Source organism: Solea senegalensis, linkage group LG17 (assembly GCF_019176455.1).
Source record: "Solea senegalensis isolate Sse05_10M linkage group LG17, IFAPA_SoseM_1, whole genome shotgun sequence".
NCBI classification, from domain to species: domain Eukaryota; kingdom Metazoa; phylum Chordata; class Actinopteri; order Pleuronectiformes; family Soleidae; genus Solea; species Solea senegalensis.
In genome coordinates this window covers 2,198,251-2,223,119 of record NC_058037.1, presented here as the reverse complement: position 1 = coordinate 2,223,119, position 24,869 = coordinate 2,198,251, and the positions used below count along the sequence as shown (strand labels likewise).

General features: G+C 39.1%; 1 protein-coding gene across 1 annotated transcript in view; it reads left to right on the top strand.

Moving 5' to 3' along the window:
• Positions 1 to 339: 339 nt before the first annotated feature.
• Positions 340 to 24,869, top strand: part of ube2j1 (ubiquitin-conjugating enzyme E2, J1) — a 49,516-nt gene continuing 24,986 nt past the window's right edge. Inside the window, exons 1-4 of the mRNA XM_044049323.1 lie at positions 340 to 684; positions 21,719 to 21,792; positions 22,938 to 23,069; positions 23,600 to 23,684. Coding sequence (XP_043905258.1) covers positions 654 to 684; positions 21,719 to 21,792; positions 22,938 to 23,069; positions 23,600 to 23,684 — 322 coding nt within the window. The 5' untranslated portion in view covers positions 340 to 653. The remainder of the gene's footprint in view (positions 685 to 21,718; positions 21,793 to 22,937; positions 23,070 to 23,599; positions 23,685 to 24,869) is intronic.

Below are 24,869 nucleotides of genomic sequence, written 5' to 3'. Positions count from 1 at the left end.
TTCATTGCTATAAACCATGACTAAACCTACGACTGAAAAAAGATTTAACTTCAAATACATGCAGGGAATATGGAATTATGAATTATGAGATTATATTATCATGTACGAAAAGTAATTTTGCCCGATGCTGCGTCATATTTGTTAAGAGCACATTAATTTGTACTCTGCCCCCCACCAACGGAGAACGAAGACCCGCCCCTACCTTGCTTTGTTTGCTTTTATTGGCTTGTGTTTGACGTGAGCGCTGGTGATTGGCTACAAATAAAAGACATTCAGGCTGGGCCAATCAGAGGTGGTATGTGGGCGGGTCTTCTTTCAACTCTGACGAGAAGCGGCTTTTACTTCCTGTTTACGTTCCCACAAATGACGTCACGTGGTTAACGTTTAGCAAATAGTTTCAAAACCGAAACAATACATAACTTGAGAGCACCACTGTGTTTTTGATACGGCTGCGTCATATAGACTTTGTTGTATCTTGCGCCGGAGAGAGTGGAAGAAGTGCGGTTTCACCTGTCCTGCTCCGTAGTTAAGGACCTGAAGAAAGCTAGCCGGGGTGCTAAAGTGAAGCTATAGCTGTCAGCTTGCTAGCGAGTTAGCTAAAGAAAACCATCAGCACTTCAGCATCTTACTGAGTCCTCACCGTCTGTGTCAGCATGGAGAACAAATATAATCTCAAGAGTCCAGGTAAGATTATTGTTGTGTATGTTGTTAGTGATGCAGCTTTCAGCGAGCTTGCTAACACACACAACAATTTAATGTAATCATTGTGGAATGTATCCTTCAGTATAACATTGCTACATCAAGTAAATCATAGTGAATTATACAGACTTCTTTCCTCTCGTGACATATACACGGAGTTACTTTTTGTCGTTTGCAGTTTTTAGAATAATAACTTTTACATTTAGCCTCCAACTCCTATTTGGGTTGTGTTTGGGTTGACATGATACAGAGGTGTGTGAAGTTTCACTTTGTTTAGGACACGTTTACTTATGTAGTTTCTGTCAGGGACATTTTATGAAAGAGGTTTTCCTGGTTTTTAGATGGAGCAGTCAGCAGGTATAAAGAGAGATAACCTGTGTGGAGTAATGTAATGTACGCTATTGTTAAAAGCAGCATATTTTTTTTCTTTGTGATTAGTTTAGAGAAATAGAGAGTTTGTTGTTATAAGTGCTCTGTAATTAATGGCTTCTAAATGTCAACAACACTATAAGGCCTATTAATTCTAGCAAGAAAGGGGTGTTTGTGTTATTGCCTGTATAAAATGAAAACAGAAACCTAGCTAAACTTGGTGTGAGTGCACAACAACTGCTGTAATAGCAAATATTCAAATGATTTAAAAGTAAACTCCCGAATTCCTGTTGATAGCCACAGTTGCAAGAAAATTGATTGACTAATTTAATAATTTTAAGTCCCTAATGAGATTTGACCCTGTCTAGTAAGATTCAAAGTCAAAGCAAGGATATTATTATTCATGTAATCATACTGTACTGTGTCCAGGAGTAAGAGAGCGAGACTAATACGTTTTCCTAAATTAATTTAGTGGTTATTTATTTGATTGTTGTGTTTGCCGCCATGCAGATTTTATCTTTTTGTTTTAGACCTAAAGTGTGTAACTAGCCCTCTTGGCCTTTTGTTTTTGCACCAACTATTAAAGAAAACAAACATATCTCATATGCCCAGTTAAAGACAGCATTATGTAATGTAATGCACCTACTAATAATAGGTAAGGATCTCTTAATGAAAAGACTAACAACAGTTGGAGGTTGGTGTCGTTTGCAGTGTGTAGCCTGAGACCATGGGTGTTGTCTTCATCGTCATTTAATTTCTTCCCCTGAGGATTCTTTCAGTGTTCATTGTTGAGGAGTAAAGCAGCATTCCACTAGACAATTAATGGGTCTCTGTCATTGTTTAGCACAGGTTGTTTGTTAAAGGAGATGACTGAGATTGTCGGGTTAAAATAAATAATATGTTTAAACTGACCTGTAAGGCTGGAACAGAATCATAAAAAAATGTCATGAGAACTACACATTCAGCATTATATCAAACAGGTTTGGTATAGTGGTTTAGTTTGAATGCCTCTGATCTTTCTTAGCATCAGGTTTTGTAGAATATTATTATATTCAGAGAAATTCCTCTCCACTTCCTGCTCAAATGCAGCTGTTACTAAAAATCTATATGATTTGTCGAGTAAAGTGAAACTCAAAATCTAAATGATCAAGAGTCAAAAAAAAAACCCAAATTCAAACACTGAGTCCATGCCACGTGTCATAAGTTACTGCCTAGGGTATTGTGTAAGCTTTAGTAGTTTGCATTACTGCTGTACAACTCTTGTCCCAAGGACACACATTGAGACACACAGAAACAGGTGCTTATGACCACAGGCATACAATATTTGTTTAGAGCCAGTGGGCTGGAACTGGTTTGTTCAGTTTTGCTGATGTTCACTTTCAGAATTGCTTTATTCTTATTTTGAGTGAATGACTCTGGAATTCCTTTAGGAAATGTATGCTTATGTATATGTTATTCTTCATTTAAACTCTGTTAAAGTTATTATTTTTGTTGTTATTTTTCAAGTAATTCAAATATTCTGCACAATAAATGTGAAATAATCATTTTCAGACATTATATTGTCTAAACCCAGATATTGAAATATATTAAATAATGAATAGTCATAGTAGACAATCATTTGACAAGTCAATTTCTGTAAATTGAAAAGTTTTTTGTGAGATAGTTGCATAAATGGTGGGGTAATATATCCCATCTTTACTAGGCCCGGTCTGTGTGGTTTTTTATTAAAATGTTGTTTCCATACCAATTATGGCTCGAACAGTCAATTCCAATAATTGATTATTGATTGACTCACTAAACAAAATCGCAAACTCTTTTGATATTTAAACATTAGCATTTGTCTGTTTAATTCAAACCATTGTCAAACCATGCCCTCGTTTATGGCAGTGATGGGATTCTGAATCAAATCTGGTGAATACTGACAGTTATTTCAAAAATTATTTTAGTGATTTTTGGAAATTTTGAGTCCATTTAGAGCTGTGGTGTCAAACTCAAATGACCTGGGGGCCAATGAGCATCTAGTCTGGTCAAGAGGGGTTTTGATATTGCAATAACTAAAATTATGATGATATTTTAAGTTTATGATGCAAAATAAATCCAAATAACAAAAAGTCAAAAACTATGTAAATAACAAATACAATTAAAACACTAAACAAGTAATTAAACACTAAATAAGCTTTTATATAAACAGTTGTATGTATACACACACACACACATATATATATATATATATATATATATATATATACCACACATATAGCACACAAATAATTGTTGTTTCTGACCCAAAAGAGGCAGAATAATATCAGCAGCAATAAAAATCACCAAAAGTTTTCGCCCTGCAGCTGTCATCAGTGTTAGTGCAACTAATTGATTCATTTAGAAAAAATAACTGAAAGATTATTTGTTTAATTCCGTAGTTGCAGCCCTCATGCCAACATTTGCAAACACGACAAATTGTATCATTTATCATCATTGCATCGCCCTTGTAAGACCATACTGAGAGGGGTGATCAAGCATGAAAACTTTAATCCATATTTGTAGACTAGTTTATTGTTTCTAACACTTATAAATATCCTTCATTTAACATTAAATAGCCCAAAGAAATGAACCAGGTGTTATCTGAAATGAAAGGTAATAACTGTATTTTAGGCATATAATACAGATCACAAACAGTAGTTTTTATTTTGCAGTGTATTTAGAGTGTATTGTCACTCTCCTTTGAGAAGCACAAACATTGTAAGAGAAAACCTTTCATGAGTCCAGAGAAACAACCTGTGATATCCCCATATATCTTGTATATCAGGACATAGCCTGAAATGGCTGTGATATTATTTACAAGCCATATGGTCCCTATTGACTAGTCGATTTATGTGTCGATACTGATTGGTGGACTTTTTGCCGTGTTAATTTCATCCAGTCTATGGTTAATTTGATTTCATTTAACAGAGCACCCCTGTTTCACATGTAACAGCATGTCTTCAGAAAACCCCCCCCTTTTTTTTCAGTATTTTGTATTAGCCCAACCCACAAGAGACAGATAGATTAAAGTACGTATGGCGGTTTTATTTAATTTGTAGCTTTTCATTTTTGGCTACAGTCAGTCCCCCTCTAACATCCATGTCAATGACATCGGCAGTGTGGCAGCATTTTACAAAAATAGATGGCGGTAAAAAAGTCGAATGCAAAGTTTGCATATACAAACATGGCATATCATACAAACATGGCATATCATATAAAAACGGTACGCTAACTTGTCTGTGTTATGTTGCTCCGTCCGTTTTGAGTATATGAACATAGCAGAATTGGCATATTTCAATGTTTTAGTCTAATAATTGTTGATTCGTTTTATAACTGCAAGCGCACTCGCTTCTATTTGTGTCTCAGCCGCGAAGCTGAGCTCCTGTGTTCAGTCTCGCTCTGTGCGAGGACATGCACAGAGCTAAATAATGTAAATATTCCTCAACAGTTCTTTCGCCGATATCACTATTTGACTTAGTATGTTTTCGGAAATCATGGGCTATGATATTGCGCAGATGCACGTGATGAATTTCAGGGTTTCAGTTGATGAAGAATTTCTTAGGTCGATTACAGCCCTAAGAAATATTGATTTGATTTATATTGTCATATATATTGGTAATTAATGATGTAAAAAGTATATCGTGATAAGATTTTTCCCATATCGCCCAGCCCTAATTTTAACCCCTTTCGGGAGCTGACTAAAATGTTGGGATTAGATATTTTTTTTGTACCCTAGCTTTACCTTTTATCTGAACGTGGTGGAAGCAGCAACCGTGGCTAAAGAGCAACCAAAAAAACAAAAGCTCAGTCTCTGAAGAGTCTCTTTCTCCCCTCCCTTGTCCTTTATGCTTTTAACATCTTCGGAGTTGGCTTGTTATTATGCAACAGTCTCCTCTTGCCCCGCTGGACAAATTGTGACTCATTCCTGGTGGCAAACAAACTCAAAATGTTTGTTATGTAAGCTAGTGTGGCACACGAGGATTATCATCCTGCTGCCTTGACTGGACCTCTGCGGACTCAACAGAGGCACATGTGTGGGAAAGGGCTTTTTCCTTGTCATCTCTGCCTGCTGTTACCAGAAGGAAGCACCAAAATTGGGCATGGGAAATGAAGCGCACAGTCACACTCCATCCATATACTGGCAGGAAGCGTAGTGAATGCCTCCCCGGCCTCCTGCTCAGCATCCAGATGAATTACTGCATGTTCACACTGGACAAATCATAAAAAAAAAAGCTTCACCCTTTGTTTAACCTCATCACCCTTCAGGCATCTTTTTTTCTCACAAGCTGAACAGAAATGAACAGAACAGAACAATCTTAACAGCACAGCACAGCACAGCACTGCTGAAGACTTGGTTTGATTATTTTTGTCTTTATAGGCGTTTGTTATGCAGGGTTTTCTTCTGCACAAGAAGTAAACAAGTTAAACATTACATATGAGGATTTGAAGTGTGTTCAATGTGTGTCGGTCTGAATGAATACCTCAGAACATGCAATAATTATCTAATCTCTGTGCTGGTAAATAAAGTAACAAGACAACATGCTGTTAATTTTCAGTTTTTGAAGAGGTTGTTTTTATGGCTTACTGACACACAGTTGGCACTGGCTGTAGAGTTGCTGTCTGAAAACTTGCTGCCAGCAGGGATAACAAAGAAAAACCGGTTTGAGCTACTTAAAGCTGTAGTGGGTGATTCATTTTTTTGTAATTTTAAATATTGCACTGGCAACTGGGCCTAGCGACATTCTCGTGCTGCACACAGTAAGTTAATAGATTTATGTCAAGAACAATTGTTTGACTTAAAGTATAACTGAAAACATAAAGAAGAAGTGCCCATGAAGAGTTTCAAAAGTTAATTCTACTGCAGATAATTTAGCACTTTGATAGATTGATAAACACTTCTTACCCCCACCTGACCCTGCACTGCTGATAGTCTTGCTTGACAAAGCTTGTTTTTCAGACGAAGGAAATACCATGCAAACAGCAGGGTTTTTATCTGAACCGGGTAACAGTGGTGCTGCACCCTCTTACCAAAATGCTGATATAGAATCTTTTTGATCCTCAGTGTTTTTCCCACTGATCCTGGTACTCTCTGATGCACACACACACACACACACACACATGCATTCGTACAAAAGTAACACAAACTCACCTTTACAACAACACCTGTTAGTGTGTTGTCATGTAATACTGTTTCTCCATATTTTGTGCTTACAGCCCCGCCCCCCCCAAAAAAAATCTAAGTCTAAGTTCTTGTTTGTTGCGTCCTTTGATTTGTGTGTGTGTGTAACGGAGGCGATCTTTATTCACAGGGCTCTGTATTCTTTATTTCAATGCTATTTAAAAATGCAATGCATCGTCCTTTCATTCATCTCCCTCTGGGTTCCCACGGGTCCTTGAAATCCTTTTGAAAATCGCCGTAGATAAACATGGGTCATTGATATGTGCTTGGATTTTGTGGATATTTTGGTAAATGCCTCCCACCGCCAATGTGTGCTTGTTTATTATGACACCACCTACTGTTTCCCTTCATTTGTGGATGTACCTAGACTACAGTACGCATAAGTGATTAACATTAAGGAAGAGGCAGTATATTACACAATGCCGGAAAAATGCAAATTCCAAGATCTTGCACATGATCTTTATCTCACCCAAGAAAATAACAAAGACTGACTTGCCAATGATTCCAAGGACAATCACTTGGCCACATGCACAGCATGCTGCAAATCAATAAAAGTGGACACCATCTGCGAATTTCAGGCAATTGGCCCTGGAAAGTCTTTGAAAAGTCCTTATTTGATGTGCTTATTCAATGTGTGGGAACCCTGCGCTCTCTCTCACTCACTGACATACTGACAACTGATTCATCTGACCCTCCGCTACACACACAGTGCACGTCCTTTGTTGGTGAACTCAGGCAGGAATCAGTAATAACTTTATCCCGTTGCCTGATGATTATCCACCACAGAACCATCTATGTTGCCCTCATACTGTTTTTTTCCCCTGAATACTGTTACAATATATTTTTTAGGAAGACCAAATAGAGGCAGAATAATGATATATCTTCCAAAAGCTATGCTCTGTAGTTCTAACTTTCTATTAAGCAGAGAAACCAAAAAAAAAAGACACAACTAAACACATCTCAGGATCAGGAAAGAGTTTTACAGATTTCTTTAGCTCCATTCTCACTCATGAATCAAGTGCGTCTGTCCATGGTCATCTGATGAAGGGAGCTCAGGACAGAGATCCACAAATTTGAATAACCTGTGGATGAATAGATTTTCCAGCCATCCTGCCTACTTCAGCTTTGATGTAATAAATAAACAGTTCTACCTTGGTAGACTGACTGATGGATGAATAATTTGACCGTACAGATCAAACATTTCACATTGAGATTTTGTCTAAACACTGGGATTCCATGGCCCTGACCTGAGGGGCTTAGAGTCTGAGCCTAAGGGAGAGCAGAGCTGGCCCTGCCATCAAAGCAAGAGCTTCCAGCCACCGTCCTGGAGGATACTGATGGACCAGGTTCAAAGCCGACTCTCCCAAGTAGCTCATCTTTCATGCGCAAGTGCCTGTCCAGCTCTGATAGCTCATCACACCTCTGAGCGCTCCTGACTCTGCAGGGTACCGATAGATTCTTAAAGTGGGAAATCATGACTAACCGGTGGGCAAAAAGATGAAGTGGATGGTTTAACCTCAATATATTTTCACGACAGTTATCTCAGAGTCTCCATTCCGAAAAACCTAAAAGTCTCCCTTTATATGTTTCTTTTCTGATCGTGTAATCTTCAGAATCGTTTAAGCTTGTAAACTTCAGTTATAGACAGAGAGGTAATTTTTAGGAAATAATTAAAATACATGGACAGCTTATGTGCACATAATATGTCAAGAATCATAATAAAAGCATGGAGAGCCCCACAAATAGTTTTTTCAGCCTTCTGTGAGTCTGTGTTTTTCTGCACACTCAGTCGTCCCAGGCCAAACAGCCATAATGTGGAACTTAATGGCTCATTTGCTGCAGTTGCTGTTTATGGGAATGAGGCCCAGTGTCACTGCCTTGTGTCAGCACAACTTAGGCCACATGTTGTAGCAGAGGTTTTTCTCAGCCATGTTCCACCTGCCAGATTCAATTATATTCCAGGGACTCCCCCCTCCCCATGTATTTCCCTCGAAATGTTTTGATAGTTGGATTAGAAAGTAGTCTACAAACTGTTTCAGATAACAAAATGAAAAACTGATATCTTTTTTCAAGAACCCCTCTGATAGTGTGCCACTGCTCCCCCTTCATCCGTACGGCTTTGTTTTCATTTAAAAAATGCAGGGTCTCAAAAGTGCATTGTGGGTCCGCTGCTTGTCTTTGCTCATGCTGCGCACGGCAGAATTTGAGAGATGTTCAGCTGTCCAAGTGGCTGCACGAGTGTCACCTTAATCAAATTACATTATGCAAATTTTCTAACACAGGCGCCTGCTAATCCAGTCACATTTATGAGTTTAGTTCAGACATTACAGACTTTACAGAGCCCCATCAAAGTGTGAACTTCTGTTCTGAAGCCTAGAGTTTCACTACTTGGCTAATGCTATGTCGAGGTTTTGCAAGCGGTAATGTACAGACGTCGCCTGGCGATACCAGTTGTTGGTCAGACTGTATCCAATCATATGTGTTTTTTTTTAGGTCCGAAAATGGGTTTATGCTCAAAACGCCACCCTTGCGTTTTTGTGTTGACACTAACACTACGCTACTTTGGGAAAATGATGATATCATTATCCCACCTCTCTTGCGCTTGAATTCACTGTCGATTACCTTTGTCATCTTCCTCTTCTTGTGTTTGAAGATTGTTCGGTCTGTTTGCTTTAAGATCATTTTAATTTTCTTTCCTTCTTTCCGCCCTGACTTGGTTCGTTCCTTCTCTTTTTCTGGGGTTGTATACATTGTAATGTATACTAATTAGAATCTCCGGTTTTTGGTGTAGCAGCGTTGCAGCGCTATGTATAGGCCAGGCATAATGTTCTACAGTGTTCAGAGTTTTGTTTTATTGTTTTTGGGGATGAAGACATTTCCTGAAACAAAGAAAAAGATTGTTGTGTTTCCATGTGGATGTGGCATTAGTGACCTGATCGTTATAAAATAATTAAAAGTAGGCCAATTTTTCCACAGACTTCCACTTAAATTGACTTGTTTTTGCAACCAGTGGAGTCACTCCCTGGTGGCTATTTAGGACATTAATTTTCTGGTTGGCTTCAACCATCAAACCGGAAGATTTTTGTCTATGGCACAACCAGAGATCCTTTTTTTTAACCCTAAGCCATGCAACATTGGCCCCATTAGAGCATCATAGACAACGTCCTGGAGTTGAATTCAGGTATTTATGGAGGTTTATTTATTTGGGATTTTTTTCGTGAAGAAATAATTTAAAAGCAGAACTATCCTACCTTTTAACTACCCTAATTCAACAGCTTTGGAGTCATTGTGATGGTTAAATGGCTTGGTGCAGGGACATTAGGGGCCGTTTCCACTTCCTCTACTGTCTGTTTTTTCAAAGCAAGAGGCAGCTAATCGACCAGACTTGCAAAGTTCGGCTTTAAGTTTAAATTTCAACAATTACAAATAACCCATGTTTGAGCAACCCAAGCCTTTCTCTTATTTGAGGTAGATAAATAAGAGAAAAATCAGAAGAGTAATGTGGCTCCGTTAGTATCTATAAAACCACTGGCTGTTTCATCAACATAGAACATTGAGCAAAAACTTCAATCTTTTTTTGCAAGCAAGGGTTTAAGGTCATAAATTAAGTCTGGAAAGATAAATCGGGGAGTATGTAGGCACCCAATAATGAAAGGATTACACCCGCAAAGACTTAAGACTCGCACAGAGGAATTAGACCCGCTTAGCTTTTCCTTTCCTCACCACACATTTTCAGCTAAGCAACTCTTGTCCTGCAGTATTTCCTCCTCCTCCAAGTTTTTCATTATAATCGCTGTCATTTGATTTGGTGCTAATGCTCTTCTCCACTCCTCGGTAATTATTTATTTCCCATGCACTGCTCTCTTCTTCCCGGAATAACAATCCTGTGGCCAGAGGAACATTTTCAGGACACTTTTTTTAGTTTTGATTCTCTACACAGGCTATCAGCTGTTTTTAAATAGGATTTTTAGAGTAATAGTGGTTTGTTTGTGCCAAACATTAAGGGCGCTATCTCCTTTATAGTGTTGTGGGTTTGTCTGCACCAAGTGTAGTTTGGGATGTCAAGGCTCCAGGCTACCTACAGAGAATGTCTACTGCTCTTATCTTGTATTTGTCTTCTTAATGAGTAACATTTTTTTTATTTTAATATGAGAATATCTGTGTTTGAAACACTTTCTGCAACGTGGTGTCTGTACACAACCTTCAAGTGTTTTGGGGAAAATAAGCTCAAACCACTATTCCAATATTATTGAAAAATATACCTATTTCAGCTTCAATTTTTGTTCATGACCGATGTGTTTCGTGTTGTTATTGGATAGTCAGTGGCCTGGCTGCCCCACACGCCCTTAAACATTTTGTTGTGACAGTTTATTGTGAAATAAGACAAACAAAATCACCAACGAGGGGAGACTGTTTCATAAAACAGTGCTCAATAAAATTTGCTGCAACATTTTTCTCATTACAGTGGCAAAATAGTGAAATATTATCCCTACAAATATTAAAAAGTGTTAGTTTTGGTTGTACATTTTTGAAAGATAGCCTGTCAGTTTGGTAATGGCTTTCTGAATGCATCACACTTCATGTGTAATAATGGAAAAAAGAATTTATTGCTGTGTGTACACGTGCGTGTGTGCATGTGGAAATGTCTGGTGCAATATATTCAATACCCCTAATATTGAGGGGTATTGTTGTTTCCTTCCGTTGCTCTTCATTGCTTGCTCTCACTCCTTTTCGGCCCTCTGTCCTCCAAGAGCACCAGGAGGAGTTCTCTCTCTTTCGGTATGTGCACCCCTCATACGGTCGTAGCGACAAGAAACCAAGCTGCAAAATTGAATGTCATGGTGCTGGGAAATTTCTCTCTAAGCAAAAAAAAAGAATAATAAAGTGCAGCAATGAATTGTCATCACTAGGGCTGTGACTTTTTATTCGAAATTTGATATTACTTTGAATATGGGATGTGAAGTTCACATTCAAACTGTAATTGCCTGTTTGAAATGTATGCTGCCGTCTCATAAGGGCCTTTTAAAATAAAATCCTGCAGAGGCAGGGTTCCAACGGGTCTTTGGAATCCTTGAAAGTTTGTGAATTTGAAGAACAGTTTCCAAAGGCCCTCGTGGGTCATTGAAAGTGTTTGAATTTGTTACAAGACAGGAGTTCAATTGATATTTAGGTAAATGTCTCCCGCCACCAATGTGCCCTTGTTTGTTACGACACCACCTACTGTTTCATGCCTGCATTGCTCGGTGTACGTACACTAGGCCTACACAGAACGAATGTCGAGTCGTAATTACCATCTGTGTTGTGGGCACTGTCCACTGTCTTTCTCCGTCATTGGTCTCAAATTACGTGATAAATTCCAAGATCTCTGCCTCACCAAAGAAAATTGCAAGGACTGGCTTGCCAAAGATCCCAAGGACAATCACTTGGCCAGATGCAAAGTGTGCTGCAAATCAAATCAAAGTGGACACCATTGAATTTGAGGAAATTGGACCTGGAAAGTCCTTGAAATGTACCTGAATTTGATGTCAATCAAGGTGTTGGAATCATTCTTGTTATGCTCCAGAATATTTCTATATTTGTTTTAGTGAGTGAAAGATTTTTGATCATCTCTCATTTGACCTGTTTTCCTGTCCATGTTTAAAATACACCAGTGGGTTTCAAAAAGTGCAGCTATTCTTACACAATGACATCGTCAGTTGTGTCATCCCTCTTATAGTTTTACATTAGGGCTGCAGCGATTAATCAACTACATCATGGATTAATTGGTTCCAACGTGTTTTTTTTTAATAAATATATACCCGGTATATATATACATATATATGCATATATATATGTATATATATATATATATATATATATATATATATATATATATATATATATATATATATATATATATATATATCTATATATATACCTATATATATATACACCAGGTATGTTTTTTTTAATGTATACTGTATATACCTGGTACTGGATACTTTTTTAGTACCTGCTCTGGTGAGGTCCCAAGCGCACTGAGGCGATACTATGCATGAGAGTGGTCAGAGTGCCGTCAAAGGAAGAGACATTCAACACAAAAATCAAGCCGAACAATGCCTAACTGTCGTAACAATCCTAAAAACGTGGTTTAATAGCCAACAACTACCAGGGATGTATGTCTAAATGTCTAAAATCTCAGAGAAGTCTGGTGTATTTAGCGACAGCACTGCCGATCGTGTGTGGCATCCCAAACCCTGCCGCTGTATTTCAGTGTCAGACGCAGTCTGTGCTCCGATCATGGAGGAAGTATTGAACAAATACTTTTAATTAACTGATTCTAATGAGACAGTTTCACTGAAAACAACTTCTTCACAAGTCACTAGTCACTCGTTTGGGTGGCAGTTTCATGCAGCCGTGCAGTGATGACACCGTACTATTTTATAGTGGAAAACCAACCTAAACCGTGCCGTGCCGTGCCAAGGAGCGCTGGGACCATAGGTGGAAAAGAGGCTTTTTACTTGTCTAGTATTTGTTGTGAGTTGCTGGTGAAAAGTAAAAAATAATGCAGACAGTGCAAAAGTTAACAGTGTGGTGGAGTCAGATACATTTGATGAAAATTTAATTTCCTCTGCTGCCAAGCTCACTTTTCTAGCTTGTAGCTACAGGTTGTGAACAAACAGGCTGCCCTACAGCCACCTCATCATTCCAGAATTCGAAATATATCGTTGACACCCTTGATGGATGGATGGAACTCACACTGTGCGATCACTGCAGCAGCTATAGATCAAGCTGTTTGCACATCATTACACCAAAGATTTTAACTGCAGAGTTACACTTCCCTGTCTCTGCCTGACATTGTTGGCTTTATGTGCAGGGTCACATTTATCATAATTTATGGTGTCTGTCGCTCAACATTTCCGGAACAGTTAAACAGTTTGTCGTTGATGAAGTCCGAATTAATTATGCATGCAATTATGCAGCGGTATCAGACACAACTTTAACAACACACACACACACACACACACTGTCACACCCAGACAAGCAGTAACAACCCTCAAGCAGGTTTTTAATTATTCTGATAGGAATGTAGCTCAGCTCAGGTCTCCTGTGCTTTGGATTTCTCATTTACTATAGATATCTATGTATATTGGCTAGCAAGACAGAAGGAGTCATCTTGGTTGGGACTCTTTTTTTTGTTTGTTTTTTACCCTGGGACATCGTTGTCCAAAAGATATTTGCAATGCAGGACTGCCAAAACATGAGGTGTATTTTTATCAGCTTTGGGTCAAGATGCCCCAGTAGACTCATGCATGGAGGTTTGATTTATTTACACAAGATCAGTTTCTCATCTGACCTCTTGTCTTAATAATTTTTATCTTAAGATTTAATAACCTTCTAGTATTCTTATTAATGCATGAGGAGACAGCGGGAGCCATGAAAGTGCATGGAGACAACTCTTTCCCTATTCTCCTTGTGTGCTCAACATGGGTTTACTGTGGTAGGTTTACTAAAGAGTAATGTCCGGAACAGCCTGTCATGATATTTTTGTCTTTCACGATGGTCAGCATGTCAGATTATTAATCACAGTGGCATAGATTGTTGTTCACAAGTCATCGGGGAGGTGAGCAAGGAGTTGTCAGTCATGGCTAAATCAAGGAAAAAATGCTATTGTGGGTGATGCCGGTGGAATTTGTCATGGTAGTCCCTTGAGGAGATGTCAGAGGGGCAGGGGTACTGTTACCAAAGTTTAATGAAACCTTGTTCGGTGTCAGTTCCACCCAACAGCAGCAGCAGCAGCAGCAGCAGCAGCAGCAGCAGCAGCAGCAGCAGCAGCAGCAGCAGCAGCAGCAGCAGCCCTCTTTTTCTTTGGCATGTTTATGAGTGCATGCTACGTGTCGTATGAGATGTCAGACTCGGCAGTAAAACAAAAGAATACTAACATGTTAGACTTCTTGTCATGGTGTCGTGGAGTGTTCATAATCTGGTCCGACACTGTAAATGTGTCAGTCACGACCAACTCGCATGAAAATCTGCCTGAATTTGTGTAGTCTGATCCTGGCATAAGGGACACTAGAGAGTGTCTATCTTGGGGCAGGAGAAGGTTGAGCACGTGCCTTGAAAGCTGCGTGGCTTGAGTTCATCTCTGTCTGCTCCAGTTGTTCACCCGCCCTCCCTCCCTCCCTGAAGCCTGCTTGTCTTCTGAGCTTGCCTGGCCTTCCACCCTGTTATATATGCCTTCCCACCCATCCTCACTGCAGCTACCCTCTCGTCATCCTCCTCTGTCTTCATCTCACAGCCTCCTTTTCTAGTTCAACACCCCGGCAGTCCACGCTTGATCGGATACCAAATCAATTTTGCCTCCATGAATACCTCTTAGTTCTGCTTTCCTTGTCACAATTACTTTTCAATTTTCAGCCCCCACGCTGTGCATTGGTAGCTAGGACTCAAGAAGCATCCCATAAGAAAGTTAAAGCAGGCAAATTGACCTTGTTTCTTAAGAGGTTGACAGCATATTTGAGACGTGTGCCTTTTAACACGAGGTTGCGAGTGTGGCATCAGCACCTGTTGCATTGCTGCCTGCACTATATGACTAAAATGGTCACCATCACGTCACAGTGCTGTGTCCTTGTGTCCTTTGCTGCCAGGGCAATAAGTAACTCCCCTCATCCACAGTCATCATCATCATCATCATCATCACCATCGTCAGACTGGCTTGTGTGACTGTCCTTCCTAGAGTGATGAAGTTGTGTATATTCAGATTAACGCAGTAGGTCTAAGTGTGTTGCAGGCAAGGTCACGACACAAGGGTTAATACCAGCAAATGTTCCTCTGGCATGTGTTGAGTCTGCACATAAACTTACTTAAATGCCACCATGGGTAGTGATTGACCTCTTAAACACTGCAACAACGACAACACAATAAACATGCTTACTTTTCTGCATGCCTTGAGCAAGGATTGCAAGTTCAGCTCTACTTGTAGCACGAAGCAGTGCCATTACCAATGCTGTCATCTACTGATCATCTGCTTATCTCTAATCAGCAATAGTAATGGAATAGTCTTTTTTAAATCATCACCGATGTGCTCCCGTGATATGCTAGCTTGGCTTTGCAAATTTTACTTAAGATTTATTGTTTCCCTCGATGTGTCCAGAGTGAAATGCTCCCATACAGTGAGATTTTCCAGCGAGAGGGTGTTCGATAGGCAGCAGCCATGGAACTCTGAGGTTTACCTGCTGTCTCCCGCTGGTCACTTCACATGCAACTCCCAGCAGAGATAGGTATGAAAGTGAGATGTCTCACTCTGTATAAAAAAAACCCCATTACGTTGTTCACGTCCACAGAGTGAAAAAGCCGTACGACGACGTAACCGACAATTATCGACAATTCAATTTGTCAGCAACTAACTTTAACGGCAATTATTATTGACAATGACTACTAATTGTTTGTTTACCTTAATTTAACAGCTTTGGAGTCTTTGTGACGGGTAAAGGCTTGTTGCAGGGAGTTGTCTCCACTCCCCCTACCATCTGGTAGCGGGAAAGCAACCTTGCAAGATCAAGGCTGCTGACCCGGATACCTCAGAATTAGGTGGTCTAGGAACTTCAAGTTTTATGAAAATAGGAAATACAGTGCATTTGTTTTTAAAAAGTGTGATACAATCAAAGGTTTTAGAGGGATACACACAATTTTGCAGTCATTTTGTTGAGAAAGGGACAAACTATTTTTGGATAGGCACATTTTATCTCTATGCAATGAAATTGTATTATTTTCTCCACTTTGGAGTTGTCTTTGGTAGGGTGAACATATTTTGCGAGTTGGACATAAGTGTGTGTGTGTGTGTGCGCTTGCAAGGAATTTATTAACTGCCTCATGAAGGTAAATGGAAATTCTCAGGGTTTTTAAAATTATTATTCTTTTTTGGCAGTTAGGAAATCTCCTAAGCACTTTATAGCAATTTTGATTCAGGTACTTAACATTAAAAGCCCGCTAGAGGAACAAAGACACTGATTTACATTCATCAGCACAAAAAAAAGGATTTTATTCTTTATGGACATTTGGTACCTGTACATGACATTTGAAAAGAAATGTCCTACTAAAACTGGAATTTGAAAGTATAACTAAATCCACAAACCACTTTTTCAGGTATGAGTGTATATGGGTATATAGTAATGTTATTTACTGATCCAGGGGCAAATCCTCACAGTTTAGTGCTAAGTATTGAAATGATACATGTGATATAACATCTGCTTATCTATTGACTCTCTCTGGTCTAACACCAGAGATTGTATTCAAATTTTGCTATTGGCTTTTTTCGTCCGTCACTGGTCTCCTTCCCCTTTTTTAAATACTGGAGGTGTGGCTCTGTCACCTTTCTCTGTCCACCGCGTAAATCGTGGTGTTAGCAGCACTTTGTTAGACTGCTGCAACTAGGTGCCAGATGTCACTATCAGGCCATGACCCCCTCACTGCTCTGCACTATCCTCCTCCTCCCATTTCTTGGCATTTTTCAAAATCAGGCATTGAGTGGAGTGAGGGACAGCTCATGACCTAGTGGAAAGGGAACTTGGTTTATAACCAAAGGGGTTTACGGTTCAAATCCTGACAATGGTTGGGGTTCTTCTGAACAAGATTCCTAATTGGACGTCTCGAATTGACCCCAGCCATGAGGGAGCCACATCCAGTGTACTCGTAGTGTACCTTATGTAATCAAATTTGTCAAAATCAACCTAACACATTGTCAAATTACTTTCCTATGTATACCTTGTATACCTCAGTTGGATCAGAGACCAGAGTCAAAGTCAGACTCAAGCTGGCCCAGGGTCCAAAACATTGCAAAATCCAGGATGGCACATTTGTTAGATTGACAGAGCATAACTTTTTATCCTCTGTCAACTTGAATACGTTCATGAACACTAGGAAGACTTAGAATGGCAACAGGAATTTTAACAATTAGCCACTAGCTAATAGGGAAAGTAAACTAAACTCTAACTCTAAACTCAATAAACTGATTCCCCTCTAGTGCTTGTGTACTTGGACAAGAGCAGTAATCCAACTGAATGGCTTAGTCGTGCTATTCGGGCTGTTGTGCTGAAGCTAAATTTTCCCCATGGTATGGCTAATATGGCTTTATGCCTCGGTATGTGATAATTTTGCATGTGAATATTCGTGATCACAGTGGGTGTAAAAATATGTTGATGTTTTTTTGAAATCCTTGAAAGTTTGTAGACGTGTCCTTGAAAGGGCTTGAATTTTATGCAAGAAGGAAATCAAGTTGTTCGATGTACGTAGACTAGGCCTATACAGAACAAACATCAAGTCCTAATTACTATCTGTGTTGTGTCCGCCGTCCACTGTCTCTCTCCGCTGTTGACAAGACATTCCATGCAGAACCATGAGCGAGTAACGTTAAGCCAGAGAGAACAAATGATATGATGCCTGGGAAATGCAAATTCTAAGATGTCTGGCTCCGCAAAGGAAATTACAGACTTGCTCAAGTTCCCAAGGACAATCACTTGGCCAGATATAAATCAGTTAAGCTGTGTCAGCAAATTCAGTCCTTGAATTTGAGCCAATTAGTCCTGGAAAGTCCTTGAATTTGATGTCAGCCAAGGTGTGGGAACCCTGTGGATTGAGTCACAGTTTTTTTAGTTAATTTGTTGAGTAAATTCAGTCGACTTTGAGCTGCTTTTAAAAGGGACACAGCACCAGTGCAGTGGTCAGTTTCTCCTGGAAACAGTATTAAGGAGACGCAGTATCTTGTCTTCACTCTGCCTTGGTGTCGTTCATACCGCGGTATTTAATTTTTGCAATTATTGCGGCAGCCCTACACACTGTAACAGTAGCTCGTCTTAACTGTGCATGAAAATGACCTTTGCATGAGGACCACCATTTGTGTATCACGTAGAAGCAGAGCTGGAAAGAAAGGCAGCTGCTGGAAAGCTTCTGTTGTGACAGCAATTTAGCAGCTAGCCAAAAAAAAACAGCCAAGTTGAATGGAACGGAATTAATTAGTCAGCGTTTAGACAGATTGATCTCAAGCATCCAAGTGTTGAGTATGATGCGGCTATGTTGGAATTAGTGCTGTGGAAGTATATTGAAATGATCAAGAATGAATTTGACAATAGGGGAGATTATGAGTTTAAATAAATCTGAAACAAGGTGTTCTTACTGATAAATGAATGAAATACATAAATATCCTCATGAAATAAGGGAAATAGTATGTGGTGTTAAAAAACTCTTTTCTGAAATCAAACACTGACGATTTAATCTTGAAAAACACCAGTCCTCACTTCAGAAGCTCTGTGTGAGTTTGTGTTCAAATAAAAGTTTTTAATTGAATCGTTTTGAAGAAATATCAGCTTCAGAAGGTTTTTAATGTTCTTTTTCCCCAGCGTTTTTTTTCATCTGCCCAAAAGAGTATGATAATCACACTCCGTGCACCGCCAGTTCTTGGAGTCCTGTCCATGTGCATGCTCCTCTCCTCTGTCCATCTGTGTTAGCTTCCTGTTGCCTGGCAGAACGACACACTTGCAGCCCTCTGCATCAGCTGGGGAAATGAAACCTGACATTTGGGTGGAAGTGGAAGTGTCATGGTGAAATGGTGGCACAAATTTAGAATTAGTAAGAGAGTGCAGGTCACCATGTTGTAATCACAACACTGGCTGTTGAGGAAATATGTATGGGCAATGCAGCCAATGTACACAATTTGTAAAATACACATCAAATATTCATACACACAAGATGGAAGAGTCGCATAGAATCCTAAATCTGTGCTGTTGCCAGTTTTTTTGTGTGGTGTCCCTGAATTGATTTCCTGTTTGGTCTTATAGGAAAAAGGTATGACTGTGTGTGGGTTGGCCTATTCAGTTTCTAAATTATGCTGCTGAATTAAAGAAGAGGAAAACCAATCTGGCTTCAGTAATTCAGCTGTCGCAAGGTGTCATGTACTGTAGGGCTGAACAATTTGGGGAAATTATTTTATTGCAAGGGGTCAGCGTCTCTCACTAAAAGAAAGATTTGATTCATTTCTAGAAACACAGACTTGGACATTTATTTTCAATTAGAAGTTAGAATAAGCCAAAACTGTCACTTTGCGTCTTCGTATCTTTGTCGAATGTTTTCTCGATTAATTGATAAGTTGTTTGGTTCACAAAATTTAAGAAAAATGTTGATTAGTATTTCCCAAACCTGGAAATGTTGATGTTGTCAAAAAACCTTTTCTTCCCTGATGCCCCCTGTACAGGCACGCAGCAACAAACACGTCATAAAGCCATGTCTAACTTTAATAAACACAAACATGCTGCATACCCACAGAAAGGTCAGACACTTATGTAAAAGATCATAAACAAAACATTCTCATGATCACCAAACACAGTTAAAACACCAATCGATCAAAACAGCAGGTGTAGAAAACACAGTAACAGTGTAAACATTGATAAGCGGCACCGGAGAATCAGCGTGATCATGTATACAAAGATATAACGTCTCTGCTGGACAGCAGAGACTCCACAGTCCAGCAGTACAATTTTTTTTTTATCTCTTTACAACCAAGATTCACTGATCTAGCTGCAAAATAGAGCAAAACAACAACTTGCTTTCAAGAAATACAACCAGAAATGTTGTTACCTTTGCATTTCATCAAAAGAACTGATCCATCTGAATGAAAAACTGCTTTGAATAAAGAACTACACCTCCCAGCATATTTGGGGATTATTCCAGCGTGTCATTCAATAGTTCTGACTGGAGAAGGTCGAATGTCCATCAATTTGCGTCATGCACATTTGCGTCCTTTTGACACACTAATGGAGTGATTGACATGCGTTTGATGACAGGAGCTTAATTCTATTGTCAGAGGATTAAAATGAAGTGTATTTGGCCAATGTAAGCTAGAGCTATGGCCCTGTGTACCTGAAGACCTCGCAGTCATTGAGTGGCCATTACACCTTTTGTTTAGATCAATAGTGACATGTAAATAAAATGAAATGGGTTTAATAATTCAGCAGCTAAGAAATCTCAAATGGCACAGATGGTGCCAAAGTGGAGAGCACTGTAGTAGCTAATGTCCACATGTTATACAATTTCCTTGTGTTTTCAAGCTTCTCTTGCACATTTTCAAAGGTGATATGCAATACTAAACATTTTTAGGCGAGGAAAAAATTAATTAATTTATGCTGGGTTCCATCTGCATTTATTCTGACACAATGGTATCAACAGTGATGCTTACACTTTTAATGGACTCTCTCAAGTGTTATTCTTATTTTGAAACCAAGATGATTCACATATTGAGCTTGTAATTGCAAAGATAGTCTCTATCTAGTTGTACTATTTTGGGCATGTAATTTTCGAGCAGGGCCCCCAAAACAGATAAAAGGATATTTAAGGCATTTTAGCCCTCCTGTCATTGTTTACTTAACAACATTTATAGGCAAAAAAACCTCAGTTTTAATGTTTACAATTCTTTTTGACTTGCAATTATTTACAGTATACATATTTTACAACTGATTACTAATTTGTCTTGGTTAATACTTGGAGAAATTGGAATTTGATTTGCAGTTTCATGTCACTTTAGTATTTATTGTTACATTACATTACATGTCATTTAGCAGACGCTTTTATCCAAAGCGACTTACAAAAGTGCATTTAAACATTGTGTAACATATTTCAAACATAAAGAAGCTATTGCTTATTTTTAGATCAATAGATGAGTTGTGTTGGTCCAGAAAATTGTGAAGAATGTCTATTGTTTTTTCCCCTACTTAAAAATGTCCTCAGATTTCTACTGTCCAACAAACAACAATCTGATCTCACCTACAGGCACAAATAAACCAGAACATACTCACATTTAAGTTTCATTAAAAAAACAACACAAATTGATTGGCAATTCATTGAGGTTTTAATTGCTAGTAGCATAAGGTACACCCAAAATTGCAGCCTTTCCAGTTTGCTAATTGCATTTTGTCCGATTGCAGTATCGATTTGAAAACAATTTGTCGTTCAGCCCTAATGAACTGTGTAGCTTCTAATCAAAGGTACAATCCAGATGGAGAGAAACAAGGCTTCACTTGAAGTCACAATGAGGAGTCGGAGCATTAAGCAAGCCCAGAATTAAAAGGAACACACTGCAGCGGGGAATAGCACGCAAACCGCAGGGGGGGGACAGACCAAAAAAGAAAAGAACGATACAAGCCTTAAAAATGAGTGGAGGGAAGAGCACATAATTGCTCGCTTGTCCTCCGAAGATCATCTCTGTTGTGTTTATTAATAAGATTAAAGATTCTGGTCTTAAGTAGCTTGATGCACAGTTCTCTAATCACATAAACTTTGTGGATTTTGTAGAAAAGTGGCTCTTCTACTGTCTGTCCAAAGAATTGACAAGTGACCAGTGGTGTAAGCCGCCTATGATCATAGTTTACTTTGCAGCTACTAACTTTATATTTTGTGTACTGTTGTTTCTTTTTGAATAACCAGCGGTGAAGAGGCTGATGAAAGAGGCTGCGGAACTGAGGGATCCCACAGAGCACTACCACGCCCAGCCACTGGAAGTAAGAGCATCACAGAGCATCAACCGTGCTATTGTGCCTGTCAGTCTTTGTATGGTGTTGCTGTAACAGCTGGGAATCACCACCACACACCATCACCCCCACAACAACAACTCTTTCCATTCTGTGTTTTTACAGAGCATTTTTGGTGAATGCAAGATATAAGCACTTTTAGTTTGGGGGGAATGTTGTATCAAAAATAATGATTTCAATAAAACAAAACTTACTGGTTCTAACAGACATTGCATGTCATTTAGCAGACGCTTTTATCCAAAGCGATTTACAAGGGAATTAAATACAACCTGCCAGGGGTGGAGTTGAACTTGCGACCATGAAGTTTTTTGTATGAAGGTTGAAGTTGCGATCAAACTTGAGTCACGTTAAGCTTGGGAACAACGGGAAAAGCCAGAGACAACACAACACCATATTGTCACGATATTTAAGTCACAATATGACATAATCACGATATATACTCACGCAACAGCTCTAGTGAGAGTGAGCACTTGGCACCATCTAGTGGCCTGAAATGTCAATTGATTTTTTTTATGCTAATTCACGTCAGTCAAACTTAAAGATAAGGGTTGATTCTAACATGTATTTCCTTTTAAACATGGCATTTAACACATACCTTCCCTCTGTTATTATTAATTATTATAAAAGTAAATTTTATTTGTGTAGCACTTATCAAAACAAAATACAGGTTCAATCCATCTGTCCATCTTGCAGTAGGGCTGCAACTAATTCCCAATTAATCTAGTACCAAAACGATTAAGTTTCAGCAAGGAAGGAGAAGGAAACTGCAAATATTCACATTTAAGAAGCTAAAAGACCCCAGAAAACATATTATTACTTCCTAATTATTGGAAAAACACTCAAACTGATAAATCGTTGCAGCCCTAAACTGCAGCCTTTGCTATTTTTGCAAATTGCAATTTTGATTTAAAAACCATTAATTGTTCAGCCCTATCAATATTCATAACTCGGTCTTCAATCATCTGACATATATCATAATAAGTATCGATATCGCAGTAGAATAAAGTAAAAGTAGCCACTCAGAGTTAAAGTCAGTGTTGAATGTTACCACTTCAGACAGACATGAGGAATCACAGGGTTCTTGAAGTAACATTTCCCTCTCCTCCTGTCCGCAGGATAACCTATTTGAATGGCACTTTTCCGTACGCGGGCCTCCCGATTCCGATTTCGACGGAGGCGTGTACCACGGCAGGATCGTTCTGCCCCCGGAATATCCCATGAAGCCCCCCAGCATCATCCTCCTCACAGTAAGTAAGGCTGCCAAAGGCCGCGGCTCGCTCGCGTCTTGATTATTCCCCTCGCTGAGGCGGAGCAGGAAGACATCACATCCGATGATCAAAGAGCGGAAAACAGACAGCATGTCATTTAACCTTCAGCCATTTTCTAGTTGCATCACACGAAGTGACAGTTGTCAGAATAATGCCTGGCCTGTCACCAAACTGTCAGCTGGATTTGCACTGCTTTTGTGAAACTAGGAGGTTGTGTGATTGTGTTCAGACAGATGGATGACACTTGCGCTAATTGCAGCCTGATAAAAGCCACAGTGCTCTTGCCTTGTTGTTGTGATAGCCTTAGGTATTCTTATGCATATGTCTTATTTCTTCTTTCACTTTGCAAACTCTCGCTTTTGTAGAACAGCTGCCTGCATTCCATCATTCCTCATTCTTCCCTCAAACCACCATGTCAGTTTGCTTGTCATAATTTTTGGTAATGCATGTTTTATTCATTTCTCCCCTCCCACATACTCATACCTTCTCCTTATTGCCTCTCAATCTAGCCAAATGGAAGATTCGAAGTTGGGAAGAAGATTTGTCTGAGCATCTCTGGCCACCATCCAGAGACCTGGCAGCCGTCCTGGAGCAGTAAGTATCCTCACTGATAACACTTTTTTTTTTTCCTCCCTCTGTAAAAGTTCTTCTGGAAAATAATAGGAGGCTTATACAAGGTAGAGCTGCAAAATGTTTCACAGCTATTTCCAACAAAAACATGGATGTTCTTTGTACTTTGCACATTGTTATGTGTCAGTACACGTTTTTGTCCCGAGGAGGATGTGATGTTGCTGTCCATTGTAGTTATAAATCACATGCTTCTCAAATAAAAGCTAAGAGAAGTAAGATGACATGTCAGATATGGTGACAAATAATCTATTTCATCACTGCACCAGACTCATGTCACTCTGCTGTTGAGTTTCTCTGTTTAACGTTTGAACAATGTTGACGCTTCCTGCAAATGCTACGGAACTGTGTTTCCTTTAAAGGAACAGCAGAAAGCGAGCCATTTGCGAAGCCACTAGTTGTCTCTGAAACATCTCTGCAGGGTATTTCTGCTTCACTGATGGTCGAATATCACATTCAGCCCCAAAATAATGTGTGAAATGTATTTTTCCACTTTAAATGAAGAAATGCACCCTGTCCAGGTCTATGAGGCAAAACTGGGACTTATGAATTTTGGCTATACAAATAGAAGTTGATTAATTGAAGAAGCAGCAGACATGGCTGTTGTTGGACTGAAGGCAGAATAAGTAGGAAGTGTTCTCTTTAAATGAACAGCAATAAACTATAGTTATAACCAAAAACAGTTAAGCTGCTTACATGTATATGATGCAGTACCTGTTACAGGATGTGCCTCATGACTGCATGTCCAATATTGAAGCAAACTCTTATCACAATATCATTTGATACTGATATCATCATATAAATCAAATTAGATCTTCTTTGACAGTTATGTGATTCACAGACAGATACTCCTTGCATTTATTGATATTCCATCTTCCATATCCATATCTACAGTTTTCCCACTAAGTTCTTTGTAAAATGTGAAAAAAAAAGCCTTTATATGTAACTTTTTTCCTCCTATTTTGTTGTTTTTTTGGTTGGTCACTGCAAAGTAATGAATATAAATGGAGGCAGAAGAGCATGTTTTCTTGCTTTCTTGCTTTGTGAAGAAAAAAACTGATTGAAACTTTGTTTCTTTCAAGAGCTTATTTTCACTTTTTTTTTTTTTACTGGCACCCGTCCTGTAGCCAAGTTCTGCTTTCATGTTTCCTC